The 23054-nt window shown below is 44.7% G+C and overlaps 1 protein-coding gene across 11 annotated transcripts in view; it reads left to right on the top strand.

Annotated features, from left to right (window-relative positions):
• The window catches only part of LOC134355399 (plasma membrane calcium-transporting ATPase 1-like), a 357414-nt gene that overhangs the window by 299524 nt on the left and 34836 nt on the right, over window positions 1-23054 (top strand). For all 11 annotated transcript variants that reach the window (XM_063065213.1, XM_063065220.1, XM_063065221.1 and 8 more), the window contains 3 exons: window positions 6427-6514; window positions 14037-14143; window positions 20863-21054. In XM_063065213.1, coding sequence (XP_062921283.1) covers window positions 6427-6514; window positions 14037-14143; window positions 20863-21054 — 387 coding nt within the window. The remainder of the gene's footprint in view (window positions 1-6426; window positions 6515-14036; window positions 14144-20862; window positions 21055-23054) is intronic.

A 23054-nucleotide genomic window follows, 5' to 3' on the forward strand; every position in this document is an offset into this window, starting at 1 on the left:
GAGGAGGGGGGTGTGTGGGTGACGGACAGATGGGAACAGTGGGGGGAGGGGATCCGGTGGGAGGAGTGTGTGGGTGACGGACAGATGGGAACAGTGGGGGGAGGGGACCCGGTGGGAGGAGTGTGTGGGTGACGGATAGATGGGAACAGTGGGGGGAGGGGATCCGGTGGGAGGAGTGTGTGGGTGACGGACAGATGGGAACAGTGGGGGGAGGGGACCCGGTGGGAGGAGTGTGTGGGTGACGGACAGATGGGAACAGTGGGGGGAGGAGACCCAGTGGGAGGAGTGTGTGGGTGATGGACAGATGGGAACAGTGGGGGGAGGGGACCCAGTGGGAGGAGTTTGTGGGTGACGGACTGATGGGAACAGTGGGGGGAGGGGACCCAGTGGCAGGAGTGTGGGTATGATGGTTTCCCTCCATCTGTTTAAATTGCTTTGCTGCTTTCTACAAACTGCACCTGTGGAGGAGAAGGAGTTGTCAATGTTTCATATGAGGGCCCTAGTGTAGCCCATGCCCAGGTAGTGAATGATGGGACACTGTGGAGTGGAGCTTCAAAATTCAAAGTAAATTTATTATCAAAGTACATATATACTCATATATGTCCTCATATACTACCTTGAGATTCATTTCTTGCGGGCATTCACTATAGATACAAAGAAACTCAACTGAATCAATGATAAAGTACACACAGACACGGACAACCAACCAGTGTGTAAAAGATGACAAATTGTGCAAATAGAAAAAGAAAAGCAAGATGTGATTAACCTGTGCTTTCCCCAGCCCCTGAAGCACAAGATGGTCTTTAAAGTGAAAAGGAAGGCTCACATTCATTAGATGAGTTGCTCTGAGGTTGGTAACCAGAACTCAGAGCTGAAAGGAACATCTTCACTCAGGATCATGTCAGGACAGTCGTGTTGGTCTCCAGGCAAATTCCTTATGAAAAATGGAGGGCAATGTAGGAGGGAAGGGTTAGGTTGATCTTCGAGCTAACACAGTATTTGGAAAAGATTATACAGGTCTGTACTGTTTTATAGATAGGGGAGCAGTCAGGATGTTTTCCCCGAAGTAGAAATATCAAACACCAGAGGATGTACATTTAAGTTTTGGCAGGGGAGGTGTTTTAAAGGTGATATTAAGTGCGAACTTTTTGCACAGAGGTAAGAGACACAATTAACCTTATTTGTCACACGTACATCAAAACATACAGTGAAATGAGTCATTTGCATCAAATCAAACTAGCAAGGACCGTGCTGCCACACTTCTAACGCCAATATAGCATACCCATAACTCACTACTCCTATCCAATACGACTTTTGGAATGTGGGAGGGAGCTGGTATTCCTGGAGGAAACCCATGCAACGTGCATTCTCTTTACAGAAAGCAGCAGGAATCGAATCCCTGAATATAAAGGCCTAGAATGGGTTACAAGGGTGGAATCGGGCAGTTTGGTGGAGCTTAAGAGGGTTTTAGATACACACATGAATATAAAGGGAAAGAGCGGATATTGTACACTGGAAGAGCATAAATTAGCATCAAGGTCAGCGCAACATTTTGGGCCGAATGGCCTGCCCAGTGCTGTACTGTCCAGTGTTCTGTGTTCGATGTGGAGACAAGTGCATTGAGAGACGGATGACCTAAAACTGGAATGACTAAGTCATGTCTCCTGGTAGCTGCCTGCCGCAGTGTTTCAGCAAGTTAGCAACAGGAATTCCCTCGCAAGCGAAAGGCGCTCAACAGGAAGCATGAAAATTTGTGCCATTCCCAGAACAGCTCGTCATCTATTTTCATTACATCACCTGCCTCTGAATAATTGAAAAATACTGACATTCTGCTGAATTATTTTTAACTCTAGAGTGCTTTGCTTTCAATTCTGTGTGTGTAAGGGTGTCTCCAAAGTCAAAGTAAATTTATTATCAAAGTGCATATGTCACCAAATACTACCTTAAATTTCATTTCCTCGCAGACATTTACAGGAAACTAAGGAAATACAATAGAATTTATTGTTGTTGGAGAATAGGTTAAAAGGGACAGTACAACATCGTGGGCCAAAGGCCTGTAATTTGCTGGAATGTTCTGTCTTCTGGCAATTTATGAAATTATCATCATCTTTATGTACCATGTCCTGTGACGTAGGTGATTATGGTCTGTCCATGACCATGATTGTTCTTGGCAAGTGTTTCTACAGAAGTGGTTTGCCATTGCCTCCTTCTGGGCAGTGTCTTTACACGATGGGTGATCCCGGCCATTATCAATACTCTTCAGAGATTGTCTACCTGGTGCCAGTGGTCACATAATCAGGAATTGTGATGTGCACCAGCTGCTCATACAACCATCCACCGCCTGCTCCTGTGGCTTCACATGACCCTGATCGGGGGGCTAAGCAGGTGCTACACCTTGCCCAAGGGTGACCTGCAGGCTAGCAGAGGGAAGGAGCACCTTACACCTCCTTTGGTGGAGACGTGTCTCCACTCCGCCACCAAAATTAATGAAAAAAATACATAAACAAAGACCGACAAACAAGCAAGTGTGCAAAAGAAAAGGAATTGTACAGATAAATAAATAAATAATACCGAGGGCAGTTACTGAGTCCTTGAAAATGGAATCAGTTCAGAGTTGAGGTGAGTGGAGTTATCCACGCTTGCTGGTTGAAGGGTAGTAACTGTCCTGAACCAAGTGGTGTTGCACCTAAGGCTCCTGTACCTGATGGTAGTGGTGAGAAGAGAGCATAATCTTTATGGTCACAAACGAGAGAATCTGCAGATGCTGGAAATCCAAGCCACACACACAAAATGCTGGAGAAACTCAGTAGGCCTAACAGCATCTGTGGAAAAGAGTACAGTGGACATTTCAGGCCGAGACCCTTCAGCAGTCTTGCTGGGTTCCTCCAGCATTTTGTGTTATGGTGGGGTCTTTGATGATGCATGCTGCTTCCTTGTGGCAGTGCTCCAAGTGGATGTGCTCAGTGGTGGGGTGGGCTTTATCTGTAATGGATGAGGCTTTATCCACAACTTTCTGTAGACTTTTCCATTCCTGGGCACTTGTTTTTTCCTTTTTCTCAGTTTAGTGATTCTGCACTGAGATCCAGGCTTCTACTGCACTGTTGCCACTCTGTGCACCATCGCATTCTGAGATGCAACCTTGTTGTGGTATCGAGAAGAGGAATCGCATAAAGGCATCATAAACACAAGAGATTCTGCAGATGCTGGAAATCCAGAGTAACACACATAAAGTGCTGGAGGAATTCGGCAGGTCAGGCAGCATCTATGGAGAGGAACAAACAGTCAACATTTTGGGCCGAAACCCTTCATCAGGACAGTCAAAACATCTTTATTCCTCTTCATAGATGCTGCCTGACCTGTTGAGTTCCTCCAGCCCAGCACTTTGTGTGGTTGACTCGAAATAATGTACTGCCTTGATATCACATTGCAAGCATTGTACCAGCTAATGAGCAGATTGGCGGCTTGACCTCCGACCTTCGATGACGCATTCCCCATCTCGGAAACAAGTGCTTTGACCTTTCCTTTTACAGGTGAATAACCTGTTTCACAAGCAGTTCCAGCACCTCAATCACCTGCATTGTTCATTTGCAGAAGCCAAAGTGGAGCCTTCCAAAATTTGCATGAGCTGTAATCCACACTCTGTTGATTAAAAATATACCCATTCATATGGGTGCATTCAAGGGAACATTATATTCCGAGGTCTTTAGTGTCTAGCCATGGCCAATCCCATTCCTTCCTAGAAGTGTCTGGTGACCTATCAATATCTCTGAAACGATTTTGATTAAGTTGTGACTGAGGTGGATGTCTCTCAATGTCACTCTGTGGAGTTAGCGAGCTGGTGCTGACTGGAAGGAGACTCTTTGTCTTCGTTGCTGTGGTAATAAAGACCAAACAACATAGCCATTCAACCCATCAAGTCAGCTCCACCATTCCATCACGGCTGATTCACTTTCCCTCTCAACCCCATTCTCCTGCCTTCTCCCTGTAACCTTTGACAACCTACTTATCAAAAGCGTATCACCCTCTGCTTTAAATACACCCAGTGACTTGGCCTCCACAGCCGACGAAGGCAATGAATTCCACAGATTCACTGCCCTCTGGCTAAAGAAATTCCTCATAATCTCTGTTCTAAAGGGACATCATTGCCTTACGAGGCTGTGCCCTGTGTCTTAGACTCTCCATTTTTTGGGAACATCCTCTGCACATCCACTTTATATGGGCCTTACAATATTCAATAGGATTCAATAAGATCTCCCCTCATTCTTCTAAATTCTAGCAAGTATAGACCCAGAGCCATTAAATGCTTCTCGTATATTAACCCTCTCATTCCCAAGATCAACCTCCTGTGGAACTTTTCCAATGTCAGCACATCCTTTCGTAGATATGAGGCAGAGAAATGCTCACTATATTCCAAGTGCTCTCTGAGCAATAAAATGTCAGCAGCAGTGAACTCTAGTGGCAGCAGATATACTTGAAGCTGGAACCACACCAAAAAACATTGCAATGACTGAGATTTGGGCACAAGCCTGAATTTCTAAGTACATGCGATTTCTGAAGAGGTTCTTTGAAGTAACAGAAACATCCATCTGTAGTGTTTAGAATCAAGTTTATTATCTCTGACGTCAGACGTGAAATTTGTTGTTCTGTGGCCGCAGTACAGTGAAAGGGGTGTCCAGGGAGGGGTGGCACCTCTGGTGAAGGGGCTTGTCGTGTCCATTCCCAGGCAGCTCACTCACCTTTGGTCCCTGCCGGGCACTCAGCTGTCACCTGTTTGCATGTGATAGCGGCCACGACCCGATAAACCGCTTTGATGGGGGAGCTCAACAGGCAAGGGCAGCCGGCGGCCTCAGACCCCGGTGAGATTGGGACATGCCTGTCCCAGCCTGTGAAGTCAGCTCTGGCGGACGGGTCGGATGGGATCTACGGTGAGATCTAATGGCCAGGAAGGTGGCTCTGCAACGCTCCATGAACAACGAAGGGCATGAAAAGGCACAGAAGACATCATGGTCATCCACTGCAACCGAGGAAGTCCCCAGTTTGTGACACTTGTTTTTACCACTGGACTTGGACGCCTGAAGTCAAGAGAGTGAAACTGTCTCAGTGCAACGGGTTCTCCACTTTAAAAACTCTCCCGCACTGGTCTGTCATCATCTGACACGGCGGACAACCACACAGCGCAAGACTAAAAAGTTACTGTAAGTTGCAAAAGAAAATTAAATTAATAGTTCAAAATAGGTTGTGATGCATCCAGAAAGGATCATTCCAATCGCACAGCAATAAAAATTGGTCAAGGTCAGTGTACCTTCTTGGCCACTGTGTCTATCTGGTTAGAGCAGGACAAACTATTGGTAATGTTTTCACCTTGGAACATGACACTCTCAACCATCTCCTCCTCTGCACCATTGCTGATGTACGTGCAGGGGCAGATAATGTTCCGGGACGTTGGTGTATCCACACCAGGCCATTCAGAATGCTCTTCACTGTATGCCAATAGAAGTTGGTCAAAGTTGACATGGTTGGCCTCAACTCTGAACTGACTGCACGACCTACAAACTCACTTAAGAGGTCTTTGCAGCTCATATTCCCAGATTATGTATTTGTTTATTTTTTATTTACACAGTTTGCCTTTTGCGCAATTGGTTATTTGTCAGTCTAAAGTATGTAGTTTTACCTGTGGTTTTTCTTGAATTCTATTGTATATCTTTATTTTCCTGTAAATACTTGTAAGAAAATAAATCTCAAGGTAGAATATGATGACATATATGTTTTTTGGTAATAAAAATTACTTTGACTTTGAATGGGTCTAAAGAGCTTGTTTCTCTGCTGTGTGTCTGTGACTGTGGAAACCCATGATCACTTCTCCATTAACCTGACATCAACGTGGAGAAGTGTTGCTTTTAAAAGGGCAATTTCAGGGATCACAAACCAGTAGGGAAGTAAGTATTTGAGTTTGTTTACTAAATCAAACCTATAAGTAACAAGTAATCAGCAATACTTTCAGTAAGAAATCCATCATTAAGGACCCCCATCACCCAAGACAAGCCCTCTTCTCAATATTGCCATCAGGGAGGAGGTACAGGGGCCTGAAGGAATACACTCGACATTTTAGGAACAGTTTCTTCTCCTTCACTATCAGATTTATGAGCTGGCAATGAACCAACCAATTTTAGGAAAAACTTCTTCCCTTCTACAATCAGGTTTCTGAGCGGACAATGAACCCATGAACAGTACTTCACTATTTTTCTCTTTTTGCATTACTTGCTTAATCTTTTTGGTATATATTTCTTATTGTAAGTTATAGTATTTTTTATGTCTTGCACTGTTCTGCTGCTGTGGAACAGCAAACTTCACAACGAATTCCAGTGATATTAAACCTGATTCCGACTGTGCAATTTGCTTCATGAACTTTGCTTTCTTTCTCTTAAGGTGGAACAAGAACGCCTGGACAAAGTGTGGCCCAGTCTTCGTGTCCTTGCTCGCTCGTCCCCAACAGATAAACACACGCTAGTCAAAGGTATTCTACAGGAGCGTAGTTCATTAACACCACTGTACTGCTTCCTGTTGAACTGTGAAACCGGATCTGCAGCCCAAAGGTTACAGTTGATGCAGGCTTCTATTTTTGATTGCCATTCGGATTGTGCAGGGCTTGGGGGATGAGGTAACTTCAGGCTGTTTTTGATCCCTGTGCGTGATGCAGGTGCAAGGCATATGATATTAGAACGGAAGGAGATGGTTCTGAAAATGGCATATGGGAAATTGTACCCGAGCTACTTGCAGAATAAAGTTTGGTGACTACAAGAGGGCATAATTTTAAGGTGATTGGAGGAAAGTATGAAGGGGGGTATCTGGGGTACGATTTTTACACTGAGAGGGGATGGATGCGTAGAACCCGCTGCTTGGGGTAATGGTAGATGCAGATGCACTGGAATAACGAAGAGACTCTTAGATAGGCATATGGATGAAAGAAAGATTGAAGGGCTACATGGGAGGGAAGAGCTAGATTGATTGTAGAGTATGCTGTTGAGATTGTAGAGTAGGGGGTGGCATGGTAGCACAGAGGTCAGCACAACGCTTTACAGTATCGACGACCTGGGTTCGGTTCCTGCCACTGTCTGTAATTCTCCCGGTGACCGTGTGTGTTTCCTCCCACAGTCCAATGACATATCGATTGGTAGGTTAATTGGTCATTGTAATTAAGCTCGAGTTAAATCGGGGGATTGCTGGGCGGCATGGCTGAAGGGGCCAGAAGGGCCTATTGTGCACTGAATCTCAAAAATTAATTCATTAATTAATTCGGGCACAACATCATTGGCTAAGGGGCCTATGTTGTGTTTTAAAGCTCATAATCTGTGAAATTTATTTTTAAGTCTTTGTATATCATAATATATCCTTGTGAAGACACAGGCGCTGAAGAACGTAGAACTGTACAGGACCTACGGCTGATAATGTTGTGCTAACCTTTTAACCTACTCCACAATCAATCTAAGCTTTCTGACCCACAACTCCCTGCATTTTTCTGTCATCCATCTGCCAGGGTGCGGCCTGGATTAGTGGGCAAGTGCTGTAAGCAGAGACTGGGCAAACGAAGGTTGTTTTATGTAAAGCAGCAGAGACTGAGGGGAGAATTGATAGAGGTTTAAAGGATTTGGGGGGGGGGGCCATAGATAGAGTAGACAGCCGGCAGCTTTTTTTTCCCCTCAGGGGTTATAATGTCTAATACTAGAGGACCTGCATTTAAGTTGAGAGAAGTAGACTTGAAAGGAGATGTGCAGAGCATTTTTTTTTTACACGGAGAGTGGTGGGAGCCTGAAATGCGCAGCCGGCACTAGCCGTAGAAGCAGGTACAATCAAGGTGTTGGATCCCTGTTTATTTTCTGATCCTTAGGGTTCTTCCGGGTGTCAGGAATGATGAGCAGTCTTAATTCCAAGCTTTCAGTTTATTTTAAAGTACAAATAAACATACAAATACTAAGAAAACTAAACAAAGAGCTGGGAAACAATGCTAAGAGGTGTATGGATGTGAAGACAAGGGAATAAAGATGGCACCTCTGAAAAATCGATCACTTTTATAATAAGATAAGAAAGATTCCTGAGATAGAAATAAACTAGGCTACATAATTACAACGATTACATCATGTGGGTAATGTGCTAATATTTAGCCAGTGAAAAATGAGAAGGGTGTTAAACCGTTAGTTTAGCTGATATACAGTTTTCTGCCAGTAAGTGGGAATGAACTACCATGTACATACATGAAGTTGCTAAAAAGTACAATTCTTTTAAAAAGTGTTATTAAGAAGAAACAGTGGTTTCCAATAGAGGCATTAAGAGACTCTTAAATATGCAGATTAATGTGTGACGAATGGAAGGATTTGGACATGTGGAGACAGAAGAAGACTAGGTGTCATTACCCTTATTAGTTCAGTACAACACAGTGGGCTGAGGGTCCTCTTCCTATTCAGTGTTCAAATAGTTAATACCAATTGTTAACGTTGTTGCCATAAGCCATGAGAGCAGAATTTAGCCATTCGGGCCATCGAGTCTGCTGTACCATTTTAACACGCTGATTCATTATCCCTCTCACCCCATTCTCCAGCCTTCTCTCCAAAACCTTTGATACCCTTACTAATCAAGAACTTATCAACCTCCACTTTAAATATGCACAAAGACTTGGCAGCCACAGCCATTTGTGGCAATGAATTCCACAGATTCACCACCCCTCTGGTTAAAGAAATTCTTCCTCATCTCTGTTCTAAAGGGAAGTCCTTCTATTCTGAGACCGTGTTCCCTGGTCCTAGACTCACCCACTGTTGGAAATATCCTCTCCACGTCCACTCTTTCTGAGCCTTCCAATATTCGACAGGACTCGCGTCACAAGTGCAGGGGTCTGTGTTTGATCCTTGCCCTTGGGTGCGGTCTGCACCGAGTTTGCACACACACTGTATGAGTGCGTGGTTTCCACTGAGAGATCTTGTTTCCTCCCAGATGCTGGTTGGTTAATAAGCTGCTTGCTGTACATTACCCCCAGTAGTAAGGAACTGGCCAAAAAAAAAGGCTCACAGCGGAGCTGACAAATACCTGAGGGTGGATATTGAGGCCTCACAGGGAATTAAGGGGAAAAATGGATCTGATGGAATTGTGCCCTCAGGGGCTAGTATGTATCCAATGGGCCAAGTGGCCTCTAGTTGTAGAGAAATAAATGGATTACCTCAGAACCGAACAGTCTGAAAGAAGTCTTTCTAGTTAATGCTCTTAAAATGCTTATATGATATACATTCCACCTCCAATAGAAAAAATCCTTATAATTCCCCCCGCCTTTGCAGTAAGATATTATCTCAGACTCCAAGACAGATCTCCTCTAAGATTTCAGTCAGTCAGTGCTCTTTTATGAAAATATTTTCAGACTTTCTTTGTCATCGGACATGCTAAAGAGCCCAGTCTTTAAAATGCATGACGACGAGGTCAAACTATTTCCAAGGCTGTGTTTAGTCACAGGAGTTTGTGTAGGATAATCCCAGCCCCTTGCTATGTACAAATATAAATCTTGCTAATTTTGGATTACTTTTCCTTTCTCTCTTCCAAAGGCAATGATGGAAACTTTTTTATCTTTTCGTGGGAATTTTTATTTTGAACAGTTCAGTGAGATCAGTTCTTGAAGCATGGCATGTTGTCAGGGTTAAAGACGTTCTTCAGTGCTGCACTGGTTATAGTTGGCAGTGGATGTGTGTAAACATTGTGCCAGAATGGGAGATTATATTTTAATGACCCATTCACAAAATGCGTCACTTTTACTAAGCACACCAAAATTGAATAGTCAGTTAGTTGACCTTCCTTATGGAGTTTCTTATGAAGTACTAGGGCTTACTTGATCTTAAAGGATCATTGTGAGAATCCACTTTTCAGCAAATTCTGAAACGCTTTTGGAAGTTGGAATTAATTTATAAAGTTTTCTGATTAATTTAATGCCCAAATGCAAGCATTCTGGTAACACTGGGTGAAGTTTCCTTTAAACCGGCCTTTTGCGTGATTCCTTGTTGTCATCACTTGACTTGATGCCAAACACTAGTAAATTCAATCCCTTTATAAGGTGGTATATGGTGACAATTACGTATATGTCATCATCATCATTATCATATGCCTGTTACGCCACTGGGCTTTAGGACAGCTTCTGCTGTTTCTTTAACAATTTTTCTTTGACCACTCGGGGTTGGTAGCTTTGAGCCTGCAAGACCACTGTGGACCACCCTTAGTCTGGCCTGTTTAGCATGGGTGACCCTACCAAGAGCCAGAGCACAAGGCCCCGACTCCAGCCAACAGGGCTCTCTGGATCATTGAGGCACACAAGCTTCCAAACCCCACGACAAGGTTGTGGTCCTCTTGTACTTTGTTGATAAATTTACTTTGAACTTTTCTCAAACTCAACCACAGGAAAGAAATTGGGGTTAATACCCAAAATAAAACCGATCCCAACTCGAGGTCGGTACATTTGGTAGCACGGGGTTTGCTTTGGAATTTCACTCCTGCTGTGAGAGGTGCAGCTATAAATGTATCTTTCAAAATGCATTGCAGGATAATAACCTTCTTTGAGTTTCTCATTGACAGAATAAATTATGAGATTATAATTTAGAAATTACCATCATAGAAATCCACAATGATGTAGCCAGGACTAAAGAGTTTGAGTTAAAGGAAGCAGTTAGGCAGACTAGGACTTTATTCTCTGTTGTGTCAGAGTCTGAGTGTTGACCCTCACCATCCAGGGCACGCCCTCTTCTCATTTCTACCATCAGAGAGGCGAAGGCGCACGCTCAACCATTTAAAACCAGCTTCTTCCCCTCCACCACCAGATTTCTGAATGGTCCATAAATACTACTTTACAATTTTGCTCTCTTTTTGCATTACAATATATTTTTATTGCAATTTACAGTAATCTTTAATGTATTTCACTATAATGCTGCTGCAGAACAACAAATTCCAAGGCGTGGGTTGGTGATGTTAAATCTGATTCTGATTTGTTGATATGCAACATCAGTACATTGCAACACATAGGAATAAAAACTGTGAGTTACAGTAAGATTTGTATAATGTGTTAAATTAAGTAATGCAGAAAGATAAAAAGAAGTAGTGAGGTAAAATTTATGGGTTCAATGTCCATTCAGAAAGGAAGAAGCTATTCCTGCGATGTTGACTGCATGTCTTCTGGCTCCTCTGCCTACTCCCTGAAGGCAACGTATCCTGGATGCCAGTGAGGCTGGTGCCCATGATGGAGCTGACTGAGTTTACAACTTCCTACGGCTGATTTCGATCCTGAGCAGTGCCCTCCCCATACCAGACAGTGATGCAGATTACATCTTTAGAAAGCTTATAGAGATGTATAAAATCAAGAGGGGCATAGATGGGGTGGATGGTCACAGGGAAAGCTAGGAGATATTGGTTTAGGATGAGAACTAAAAGGGACCTAGTGCCAGCATCTTCACACAGAGAATGGTGGCTATATGGAATGAGCCGACAGATGAAGTGGTTGGGCCTTCAGGCTACTGTGAAGCCTCCCTGATGGTGACAGTGAGAAGATGGCACGTTCTGGGTGCTGGGGAGGCCAGTGCCCATGATGGAGCTGACTGAGTTTACAACTTCCTGCAGCTTATTTCAATCCTGTGCCGTGCCCCCGCCCCCACCCCCAATACCATTTAATTGACGTTGACAAGTACATAGATGGGAAAAGTATATAGAGATATTGGCCAAACATGGGCAAACACACTAATGGGCAAATGATGGGCTAGTATTACCCAGTGGGGCCGAAGGACCTGTATCCATGCTATATAATCCTGTGACTCTGACTTTAAATCTATTGCACAAAATGGCCACTTAGCACAGGGTGTCATTTCTGGCTGAATAACAAACCACCTCATTTCCATTTCCTGGTCTGTAAGCCAAGTACATTAATGGGAATTGCTCCCTTCACCATGTTCCCGTGACTGGCCTAATGCAACGAGGGGGGCATGAAGGAAATCTGAATCCCTCAGCGAGTCATAGAGCACTATAGCACAGAAACAGACCCTTCGGCCCATCTGGGCCATGCTAGCCTGATCCCACCGGCCTGCACCCAGACCATAGCTCTCCAAACCCCTTGCGCCCTCTACCTATCCATTCTTCTCATAAGTGTTACAATTGAAGCCCCATCCACCCTTCCACTGCCAGCTCATACCACAGGCACTGCCCTCTGAGTGACGAGGTGTCCACTCAGATTCCCCTTAAATATTGCACCTATCACCCCTAACCCATGACATCTAGTTCTAGTCTCATCCTACTGCAGTGGAAGAAGCCTGCTTGCATTTATCCTATCTATACCCCTCATAATTTTATATACTGTACCCCTTTCAAATCTCCCCTCAGTGTCCTGCACTCCAGGAATAAAGTCCTAACCTTATTCAACCCTATAACTCAAGTCCTCAAATCCCTAGTCCTCCGGCTGATACATCTGTTCTATATTTCGGGCACATAAGGCCATAGGATATAGGAGATGAGTTGGATCATTCAGCTCATTGAGTCTGCTTCACCATTCACTCATGGCTAATTTTAAACCTCATTCTCCCACCTTCTCCCATAATCCTTAGCCTCCGTACCAATCAGAACCCTATCAATCTTTGCCTCAAATAAACCCGATGACTTCGTCTCCACAGCAATGAATTCCACAGATTCGCCACCTTTTGGCTAAAGGAATTCCTCCTCATCTCTGTTCTAAAGGGACATGCTTTATTCTGAGATGGCACCCTTGGTTGCTGAACTGCTACTAATTGGGGAGGCACGATAGCGTAGCAGTTAGCGTAATTCTCGTTACAGCGCCAGTGACCCCGGTTCGATTCTACCATCGTCTGAAAGGAGTTTGTACGTTCTCCCTGTAACCGCGTGGATTTCCTCCGGGTGCTCCGGTTTCCTCCCATATTCCAAAGACGTACGGGTTAGAGGGTTAATTGGTCACATGGGTGTAACGGGTGGCGCGGGCTCTTTGGGTGGGAAGGGCCTGTTGCCATGCTGCATCCCCAAATAAAAAAAATTTTACTCAGGTGGATAAATCAATACATGAAGTAAATAGTGGAAATAGCCCCTCCACGTCCACTTTACCAATGAACAGAAATCCGTTGTGTGGTCACCAGGGGAGGGTTTATTCTCATTACTTTGACATTGGTCATTAGTCATAGTCATAGTCATAGTCATACTTTACTGATCCCAGGGGAAATTGGTTTTCGTTACAGTTGCACCATAAATAATTAAGTAGTAATAAAACTATAAATAATTAAATAGGAATATGTAAATTATGCCAGGAAATAAGTCCAGGACCAGCCTATTGGCTCAGGGTGTCTGACCCTCCAAGGGAGGAGTTGTAAAGTTTGATGGCCACAGGCAGGAATGACTTCCTATGATGCTCTGTGTTGCATCTCAGTGGAATGAGTCTCTGGCTGAATGTACTCCTGTGCCCACCCAGTACATTATGTAGTGGATGGGAGACATTGTCCAAGATGGCATGCAACTTGGACAGCATCCTCTTTTCAGACACCACCGTCAGAGAGTCCAGTTCCATCCCCACAACATCACTGGCCTTACGAATGAGTTTGTTAATTCTGTTGGTGTCTGCTACCAACAGAATCAACATTATCCCATTGGTTTTGTGATACTTTGGCTATTTTTATGTAAAATGCAAACAATCACCATCTTTGTTGTCCAGAAGACAGCTAGTATTTTCTAATTAGGGCAGCATAGTGGTTAGCACAATGCTTTACAGTACAGGCGACCCGGGTTCAGTTAGGGTGTTTGTACCTTCCCCCATGAGTCCATGGTTTCCTGACACAGTCCAAAGATGTACTAGTTAGTAGGTTAGTTGGTCACTGTAAATTGTCTTGTGATTAGGCTAGGGTTAAAAACTGGGGAATTGCTGGGCGGCATGGCACAATGGGCCTATTCCGCGCTGTATCTCAATAAATAAATCAATGGTCTGGGGTGTGTTGTCACGCACAAGTTCAGTTGAGTGTCCTTTTTTGAAACAGGTATCATTGACAGCACCATCGGAGAAATGCGGCAGGTTGTGGCTGTAACCGGAGATGGAACGAATGATGGACCAGCGTTGAAGAAAGCGGATGTTGGCTTCGCTATGGTATACTTCCCTTTTCCTCAATATGTCACATTACCACCGAATTATGTTTGGTATCATTCGGAAAGGTTCAAAGGGATGGGGGCCAAACACAGGCAAGTGGGACTGGCTTTGGTAGACTGAGTAGCCTGGACGGGTTGGGCTGAATGGCTTGTTTCAGTGCTGTATTATTCCTTGGTTCTATCCATTCATTTAAGAGGCACTTTGTGTCATCTTTGCATTCTGGCTATGCTCTCATTTCTAATAAAAGCATGGGTTTGAATCCCATTCAAGGAATTAGAACGCTTCATGAAGAAAGATCTAGTGCTTTCTGGCGTGTATGTGCTTCTGCTGATTTCTCCAGTAACCCATATGGGTACATCTCCTATTCTTCTTGATGTGGGAGAAATCGGCAGTAGCAGAACATTACCTTCGATGGCACAAAACTACAGAGCCGCACCAATGGGTTTTGGGACCACCTGGTGAAGGAAGCCATTGAAGTAAGACTAAAGAATAAGAATTTCACCAAAGACGAAAAGCACTCACTCTAAGTAAGAACTGGAATATGATTTTAAACAAGATGTGACAGCAGAAACCTGATTGCTTGAGATCTATCCAATCAGGAGGGATGGACGACGGCGGGGAGGGTATCTATACCACCAGACCAGACGCACCCCGGCATCATCTCTCATGAAGATGGCAGAGTTTGCCACCGAAACATCGGTTAAAATGGACACCTGGACCCGCTGGAAGCCTGAGAAGAGTTTATTCTTCATCGAGAAGTTGTTGCTGTAATGTAATGTTGAGTCAGCTGAATGACGAATTGAGGTTATACTGAGGTCAGTCTTAAAGATAGCGCCAGAGGACAATGCAACCAACGACAACGCCCTGCTGACAGTTCACGAAACTGCTTCTGTTACTACTACTTCTTCCAAATATGATTCTCCTCCTAAGCTGCGTGTGATTGAAATCTGATTTGCATTTTGATGACGTATTTGTGGGCCGATTGAGTGATCTGGCGCTTTGCTCCCTCCAAGGGAGTTTGGTGAGGTGTGGCGCCTGGAGACAAAAACGCGAGCCCGTGATCGGCTCCATCGCTTCTGTCCGACTGAAGCATTGAGCGAAGTTGAACTCAGCGAGGACGAAAGCGGAGGATGGGCAACTGTGCAGCGACGCCTACCTGTGTTTGACCGGTCTTGCTGCCCCTCTTGCCAGCTGCTGTCAGAGGAAAGTGCAGGAGTCTTGAGATCCTCATTGCAAGGGTTGGGCAAGGCTGTGGCCTCGTTTTGGGGATCTTTGAGGTTCATATTGCATGTGCTCCTGGATTACTTTTTTTCTCTTTTTGTGCAGTTATATTGGGGCAGTCAATGCAGTTTGGGGCACTTGGGCAAAGAATAGCCCCAGGGCCTGTAATGGGCAGTAGCACAGCGCTGAACTGAACTACACTGGATGCTACTGGACTCCTGGTTCGATGTTTAATATTCTGTGTGCGGTCCGCTCACTTTTTGCCGTTGACGCAGCGTTCTTTTTCGCATGCTGAGTGTTTGATGTTTTGAACGGGTTCCATGGTGGTGTTTCGTGGCTGCCTGCGGATGGACAAATCTCCAGAGTTGTATTCTGTGTACATACTTCGATAATTAATGTACTTTGAGTCTCTGAACTTTGACTTTATTTATTCAGTTGGATCTCTTGGCTTTCTTCCACTGACACCCAATTCAATTTGGTCTAGATAGACCTGGTAGAAGTCAGATTTATATTCCATTGTAAGCAGAACAGATGCTGGAAATCCAGAGCAATACACACACAAAATGCTGGAGGAAGCTCAGAAGGTCAGGCAGCATTGAAAAAGTGGAATGAACAGTTGATGTTTCGGGCCAAGGGTCTCAAGCTGTTTGTTCCCGTTTATTGATGCTGCTCGACCTGCTGAGTTCCTCCAGCATTTTGTGTGTGTTACCCTACCAATGTTTAGTCTGTGGTATTTAACTCCATTGAGACTCAGCACTTTGAAACCATGAAAATTGTTTTCTATCTATCTGCCACACTTAATGCAGGGACTTTTCATCAGCTCCTCCAACGTTTTGTGTGTGTTGCTCATCTATCCCATCGGAGTTCTTGCAGTAGTAACTAGACGCGAGAGATCCTGCAGATGCGGGAAATCCAGAGCATCACACACAGAATGCTGGCACTACTCAGCAAGTCAGGCAGCATCTGTGGAGAGAGCTTTAGTATCTCGGGTCCTCAAAGGATGCAAAGTCAGTAGGCATCCTAGTCCAGATATTAAGTAATAAAAAGGTTGTCCCAGACTTCCTGGTCATCAGGTTCCTCCCTGTAGTGTATCACATGTGGAGTGACATTGTCCTATGAAAATTTGGGGTGCATGTGTGAACCCCCACCCTGGTCCATAAAACAAACCAGTTTCCCTTCCACTGACTCTGTCTACATTTCTCTCTGCCTTGAGATAATTAAGGACACCTCCCAGTCCAGGCATTCCTACCTCTGTCCTATCAGACAGAAGCCTGAAAGCACATACCACCAGGCTCAAGGACAGCTTCTATCCCACCGTTATCAGGTTCCTGAACAGACTTCTTGTACGATAAAGATGACTTCTTGATCTCTCTATCTTGTTGTGGCCCTCGCATTTGCACTGCACCTTCTCTGTAACAGTAACACTATATTCCAAATTCTGTTCGCTTTTTACATGCCTTGATGTGCTTGTAGTCTTATGCCTTGTACTTTTTATATTCTAAGTTTTTCGCCCGATCTTTCTCGTTTTTTTGTGTGTGGAGGAGGGGGATTTGGGTGTTGATGTGTCTGCTCCATTTCTGTTCGTTTTTTGGTGCGTGGTGGAGGGATTTGGGAGTTGATGATCATGCTGCTGTTCCTTTCTTTCTTGGTTTCGTGGCTATCTGGAGAAGAAAAATTTCAGAGTTGTATACTTTGATAATAAATGAACCTTTGAATCTCTTGATGTGTGGCGTAATCTCCCTACAACACCTTCCCGTGTCCAGGTACATATGGCAGTGTAGTGGTTGTTGCTGTTGTTCCTCGTGGCGCACCGGGTGACATTTTTGCCAATTCCGTATCGTTTGACTGTTTTCTACGAGGCCAAGTTGCTAGCTCGACGCTCAACCCAGCGCGGATGGAAAGCGCGCAAGGAGCCGGCTGGATTCAAGCTTGGGACCACTCTCCTCGAAAGTCCGGTGCTGGAACCAGTACATCACTGGCCGGCTGTGGTCAGTGTAATGCTATTACAGCGCCAGCCAACATCGGTCGGGGTTCGGTCCTCACTGCTGTCTGTAAGGAGTTTGTACGTTCTCCCCGTGTGAGCGCTCCTGTTTCGTCCCACATTCCAACGACATACGGATAGTGCGTTAATTGGTCACACGGGTGTAATTGGGTCATGTGGATTCATTGGATCGGAAAATCCTGTTTCCATGATGTATTTCTAAAGTTAACAAAACATTAAAACCAATACCAATATCTGCACGAGGGGTGTTTGATCAGACTGCTGCTGTGACAGAAAGCCAGAAGCTTGTCAAATTCCCCTGTGAGAAAGAAACTATTCCCCAGAAATACATGCACAAAATGCCGGAGGAGCTCAGCAGATCAGGCAGCATCGATGGAAATGAATAAACAGTTGACGTTTCAGGCCGAGACCCTTCTTCAGGACTGGAAAGGAAGGGGGAAGACACCGGAATGAAAAGGTGCGGGGGGAGTGGGAAGAAGGATATCTAGAAGGTGATAGGTGAAACCATAAACACGAGAGATCCTGCGGATGCTGGAAGTCTAAAGCAACACACACAAGATGCTGGAGGACCTCAGCAGGTCAGGCAGCATCTATGGAAATGAATAGATAGTCGACGTTTAAGACCAAGATCATTCTTCAGGATATTCCCCATGTGTTTCTCAGGCAGAGATAAAAGAACATCAAGCAACAAATTTCTGAGCGACTGGCGATCATTCCTAACAGCCGGAGCAGATGCTAAATCTTCTGCCTAATATCACCCCGTGATGATGCGTGGAGACTAATTGTTTTTGATGTTCAATTTATTTCTGTGTTAGTGAGAATTGCACTGGCTTTATTTAGCAGTGCAGCTGTGTGCCTGGCTTTCTGGCAGCTTGTGAGCTACTTTTGTATTTCACACAGGAGGTCTCGTCTGCCAGTTGGGCATTTCGGAAATTGGACTGCATGCAAGGAAAGTGAAGTTACTATGTGGCTTCAGTTGGGACACAAATAGATTAGCGTGGTAACTCACTTAAAAATCAGGCCCGCAGACCGACACACTGCGGTCTGATGAGGCTTTGGATTGTTGTGTTGAATATAGCCAAGTGCAGAGTTTATTGTTAGCGCAGAAGGTTCTGCGGATGCTGGAAATCGAGAGCAATGCAGTCACGACACTGGAGAAACCCAGGGTGTCAGGTTAGCAGAATGCTATAATAGTTCCCACTACCTGGGTGCAATTCTGCTGCTGTTGGTATGGTCTCCCCATGACCGTGTGGGTTTTCTCCGGGTGCTCCAGTTTCCTCCCTCATTCCAAAGACGTACCAGATCTTCGGTTAATCGGCCGGCATAAGCTCGTTGATCCAGAAGAGACTGTTGCTGTGCTGTACTTCTTGTTTTTTTTTAAACAAGACAGATTTCATGACATATGTCAGTGATAATAAACCCAACTGTGATGCTGGGTCACCCAGTACCTGCAGGGGGAAATGAACAGTTGATGCTTCTGGTCAAGACCCTTCATCGGGACATGAAAGGTCTGATGGAGAGTCTCAGCCCATAACGTTAACGGTTCATTTCCTGCTGTAGACGCTGCCTGACCTGCTGAGTTCCTCCACCATTTTGTGTGTGTGTGTTGATTCACAGAGTTCAGTAGGTGCATTTAATGTCAGAGAAAAGTATACAATATACATCCTGAAATTCTTTTTTCTTCGCAAACATCCACGAAAACAGAGGAGTGCCCCAAAGAATGAATGAGAGTTAAAACGTTAAAACCCAAAGCCTCCCCCAGCAACTCCCTCCCACGCACAAGCAGCAGCAGCAAGGCAACGACTCCCCTCCCCTCCCCACCCCCACCAGCAAAAAAAGCATCAGCACCCCCCACTGGGCACTCAAGTGTGCAGCAAAGCATCAGTAAAGACACAGACTTGCAGTGCTCCAAACACTGTGAAGTTTGAGTTTTGACATTAATGCATAAGGGAAGAGAGTTGTAGTTTGAAGTTAAGGTGGACATATAGATAATTAGTGTGAAATTTTGGGTGATTAATTTTAAAATAAAATAGGTGATTGATAGCTGAGTTTCTTCAGCATTGCAGCATCAGTGTATTGTATCTACCCTTCCACTGGATTATTATCTGATAAAGCACATCAGACTGATAAACAAGAGATTCTACAGATATTGAAAAACTCAGAGCAACACCAACGCACACACGCCACACATTATATACACACACACACACACACACACACACACACACACACAGAGTGCTGGAGGAACTCAGCAGGTCATGCAGCATCTAAAAACAGTTGACATTTCAGGCCGAGTCCTGAAAAGGGTCTTGGCCCGAAACTTCGATTGTTTGTTAATTTCCATGGATGCTGCCTGACCTGCTGAGTTCCTCCAGCATTTTGTGTGTGTGTTGCTCTGGATTTCCAGCACCTACAGAATCTCCCGTGTTTGTGATTGATAACTGCTGCAGACCTGGGCAGAAGAGCACAATTCCAGAGTAACCCCTACAAAAAGAGTCAACGATTCTGGCTGAGACCCTTCATCAGGACTCATCAGGGCTTGTTTCCATGCCATGTCTCTCCACAGCTCTGCATTGCAGTGGTCAAAGCTTCCGCAGCAATGAAGGAAGAGATGTTGAAGGCTCCCACTAGAGCAGTGACAATCGATTACATCGCTCTTAGGTTCTCCTTTCTGACTTCAAAGGAAAAGTAACTGGAGTGCCCTCTGGAAATTAATGCACACTTGTGTGTTTAGCTAATTAGACTACTGTAATGCACTCTTCTCAGGACTGCTTAGGAAAGATATAAATCAGATGCAGCTTGTTCAAAAAATGCAAGAATCCTAACCAAAAAAAAGAAAATCTGAGCTCATTTCACCGCTTTTGGCATCATTACACTGGCTGCCTGTGTCCTTTAGAATTAATATTAAAATAGTCTTAAGGCTGTTAATAATCTTGCTTCTTTGTATATTTGGGAGTGTCTATCCTCCTTACATTCCTATTCATAATCTTAGATCCACGAATATTGGTTTGCTTGGTATTCCTAAAGCTGAGCATATAAGAACTGGTGATGAGGGCTGTTATGCTCCAAAATCTAGAATACTCTACCGACTGAGATAGGCCAAGCTAGTAATGTGGAAAGTTTCCAACCACTTCTAAAAACCTACTTTTAAATTTGGCCTGCTTATCGGATTACTTAATGCCTGTTGATGATATATTCAGTTACATTTTATTCTATAGAATGTTTTTACTTACGATTTTTAATTTTGTCTTGTATTTTTATGACTATATTGATCTATCTTTACAATCTATATATCGCACTTCGAGCTATTTCATAAAATGATTATCATTATGTTATCTTTAAAGTTGTGTTGTCTGGTAATGTGGGTGGGGGCTCTACAGGTCAGTGCAAGTGAATGGAATTCAGCAAACATTTTTCTAGTTCTCAGCCTATCCTGCAAAGTATGGTAGAGAATACTGGACAGAATTCCTGATCTGGTTTGGTTTGGATTTTAAAGGGCATTGCAGGAACCGATGTTGCAAAGGAGGCATCGGACATCATTCTGACAGACGATAACTTCACCAGCATTGTTAAGGCTGTGATGTGGGGCCGCAATGTGTATGACAGCATCTCCAAGTTCCTGCAGTTCCAATTGACAGTAAACGTGGTCGCAGTTATCGTCGCCTTTACTGGAGCCTGCATCACCCAGGTAAGTCCTTGTGGTGCTGGGCAACGTTGGCACATAAGACCACAAAATATAGAATTAGAATTAGGCAATTTAACCCATCGAGTCTGCTGCATCATTTCATCATTGCTGATCCATTTTTCCTCTCAACCCCAATCTTCTTCCTTCTCCCCATATCCCTTCTTTCCCTGACCAATCGTGAATCTATCAACCTCTGCCTAAACATACCCAATGACTTGGCCTCCACAGCCACCTGTGACAACAAATTTCACAGCTTCACCACTCTCTGGCTAAAGAAATTTCTCCTTATCTCCGCCTTAAAAGGATGCCCCTCTATTCTGAGGCTGTGTCTTCAGGTCCTCCATTTCCCCACCATAGGAAACATCCTCTCCTCATCCACTCTACCGAGGCCTTTTAACATTCGATAGGTCTCAGTGAGGTCACCCATCATTCTTTTAAATAACAGTGACTAGAGGTTCAGGGCCATCAAACGCTCCTCATATGATAAGCCTTTCAATCCTGGAATCATCTTCGTGATCTTCCTTTGAACCGATTTATTATCCTTTCTCAATCCCATTCTCCTGCCTGCTTCCCATAACCTTTGGTGCCCTTACTTATTAAGTTCCTATCAACCTCTGCTTTAAATAGACCCAGTGACTTGGCCTCCACAGCCGCCTGTGGCAATGAATTCCACAGATTCATCAACCTCTGGCTAAAAGAACATTGCTCCCTATCTCTGTACTACAGGGATGGCCTTCTGTTCGGAGACTGTGTCCTTTGGTGCTAGACTCCCCCACTATTGGAAACATCCTCCCACATCCACTCTATCCAGGCCTTTTATATTCGGTAGGTTTCAATAAGATCCCCCCCATCCTCATTCTTATAAATGCCAGTGAGCACAGGGCCAGAGCCACCAAACATCACCTCATGCAAGGCCCTGTAGCTGTACTCTGTTCTACTCTGTTTCTGCACTCCTGACAGTCCAGTTCATTATGACAAGCAGTACTTAGAGTCATATAGTATCACACCACAGAAACAGGGTCTTCAGCCCATCTAATCCATGCTGATCTGGTCCCATCTACCTACATCCAGACCATAGTCTTCCTAGCCCTTCACGTCCACGTACCCTTCCAAACTTCTCTTAAGAGGTTCTGTGAATGCTGGAAATCCAGAACAACTGGCAGAAAACGATGGAGGAACTCAACAGGCCAGGCAGCATCTGTGGAGAGGAATAAACAGTCGATGTTTTGAGCTGAGACCCTTCAACAGGGCTGGAAAGGAAGGGGAGAAAAGGCCAGAACAAGGAGGTCAGGGGGAGGAGGAGGAGTACCAGCTGGAAGGTGAGAGGTGAAGCCAGGTGGGAGGGAGGTGGGGGGGGGGTGTGGAAGGGCTGATGAAGTGAGAAGCTGGAAGGTGATAGGTGGAAAAGATGAGAGGCTGAAGAAGAAGGAATCTAATAGGAGAGGAGAGTGGACCATGGGAGAAAGGAAAGGAGGAGGTGTCATAACAGGGATAAAGTTCTACTTGTGCCTATCTACCAGTTTATGAGCCTCCACATCCAGCACATCATTCTCTGTAACTTCCGCCATCTTCATCGGGATCCTCAACTTATTGCATCTTTCCCTCCCCGTCCTCATTCTCCGCTTTCCACAGGGATCGCCCTCTACGTGACTCCCTTGCGGTGTTACCTCTATTTTGTTTTACAGCTGTTTGGACCAATCATTGCTCTGAGCGAGACATTTTTACATGGCCTGAAGGCTTTGCAGCACTCTAAATGTTTATATGTTCAGAAAATTCCAGCTGCGTGGCAACAAAGGCTATGTGCATGGGGGCATTTCAGTTGCTGTGCTGCCATGCAACCGAGCAGTTTAGAGGGAACAGAGCTCCATTGTCCACATCCCTCACCACTGATTGCCCTTATGGCAGTCATCCCTACAAGCGAGACAAGTGTTACGCCTGTCCCCATGACTCCTCCTCACTACCATTCAGAGCCCCGAGCCATCCTTTGAGGTGAGGCAACACTT

Source organism: Mobula hypostoma, chromosome 13 (assembly GCF_963921235.1).
Source record: "Mobula hypostoma chromosome 13, sMobHyp1.1, whole genome shotgun sequence".
NCBI lineage: Eukaryota > Metazoa > Chordata > Chondrichthyes > Myliobatiformes > Myliobatidae > Mobula > Mobula hypostoma.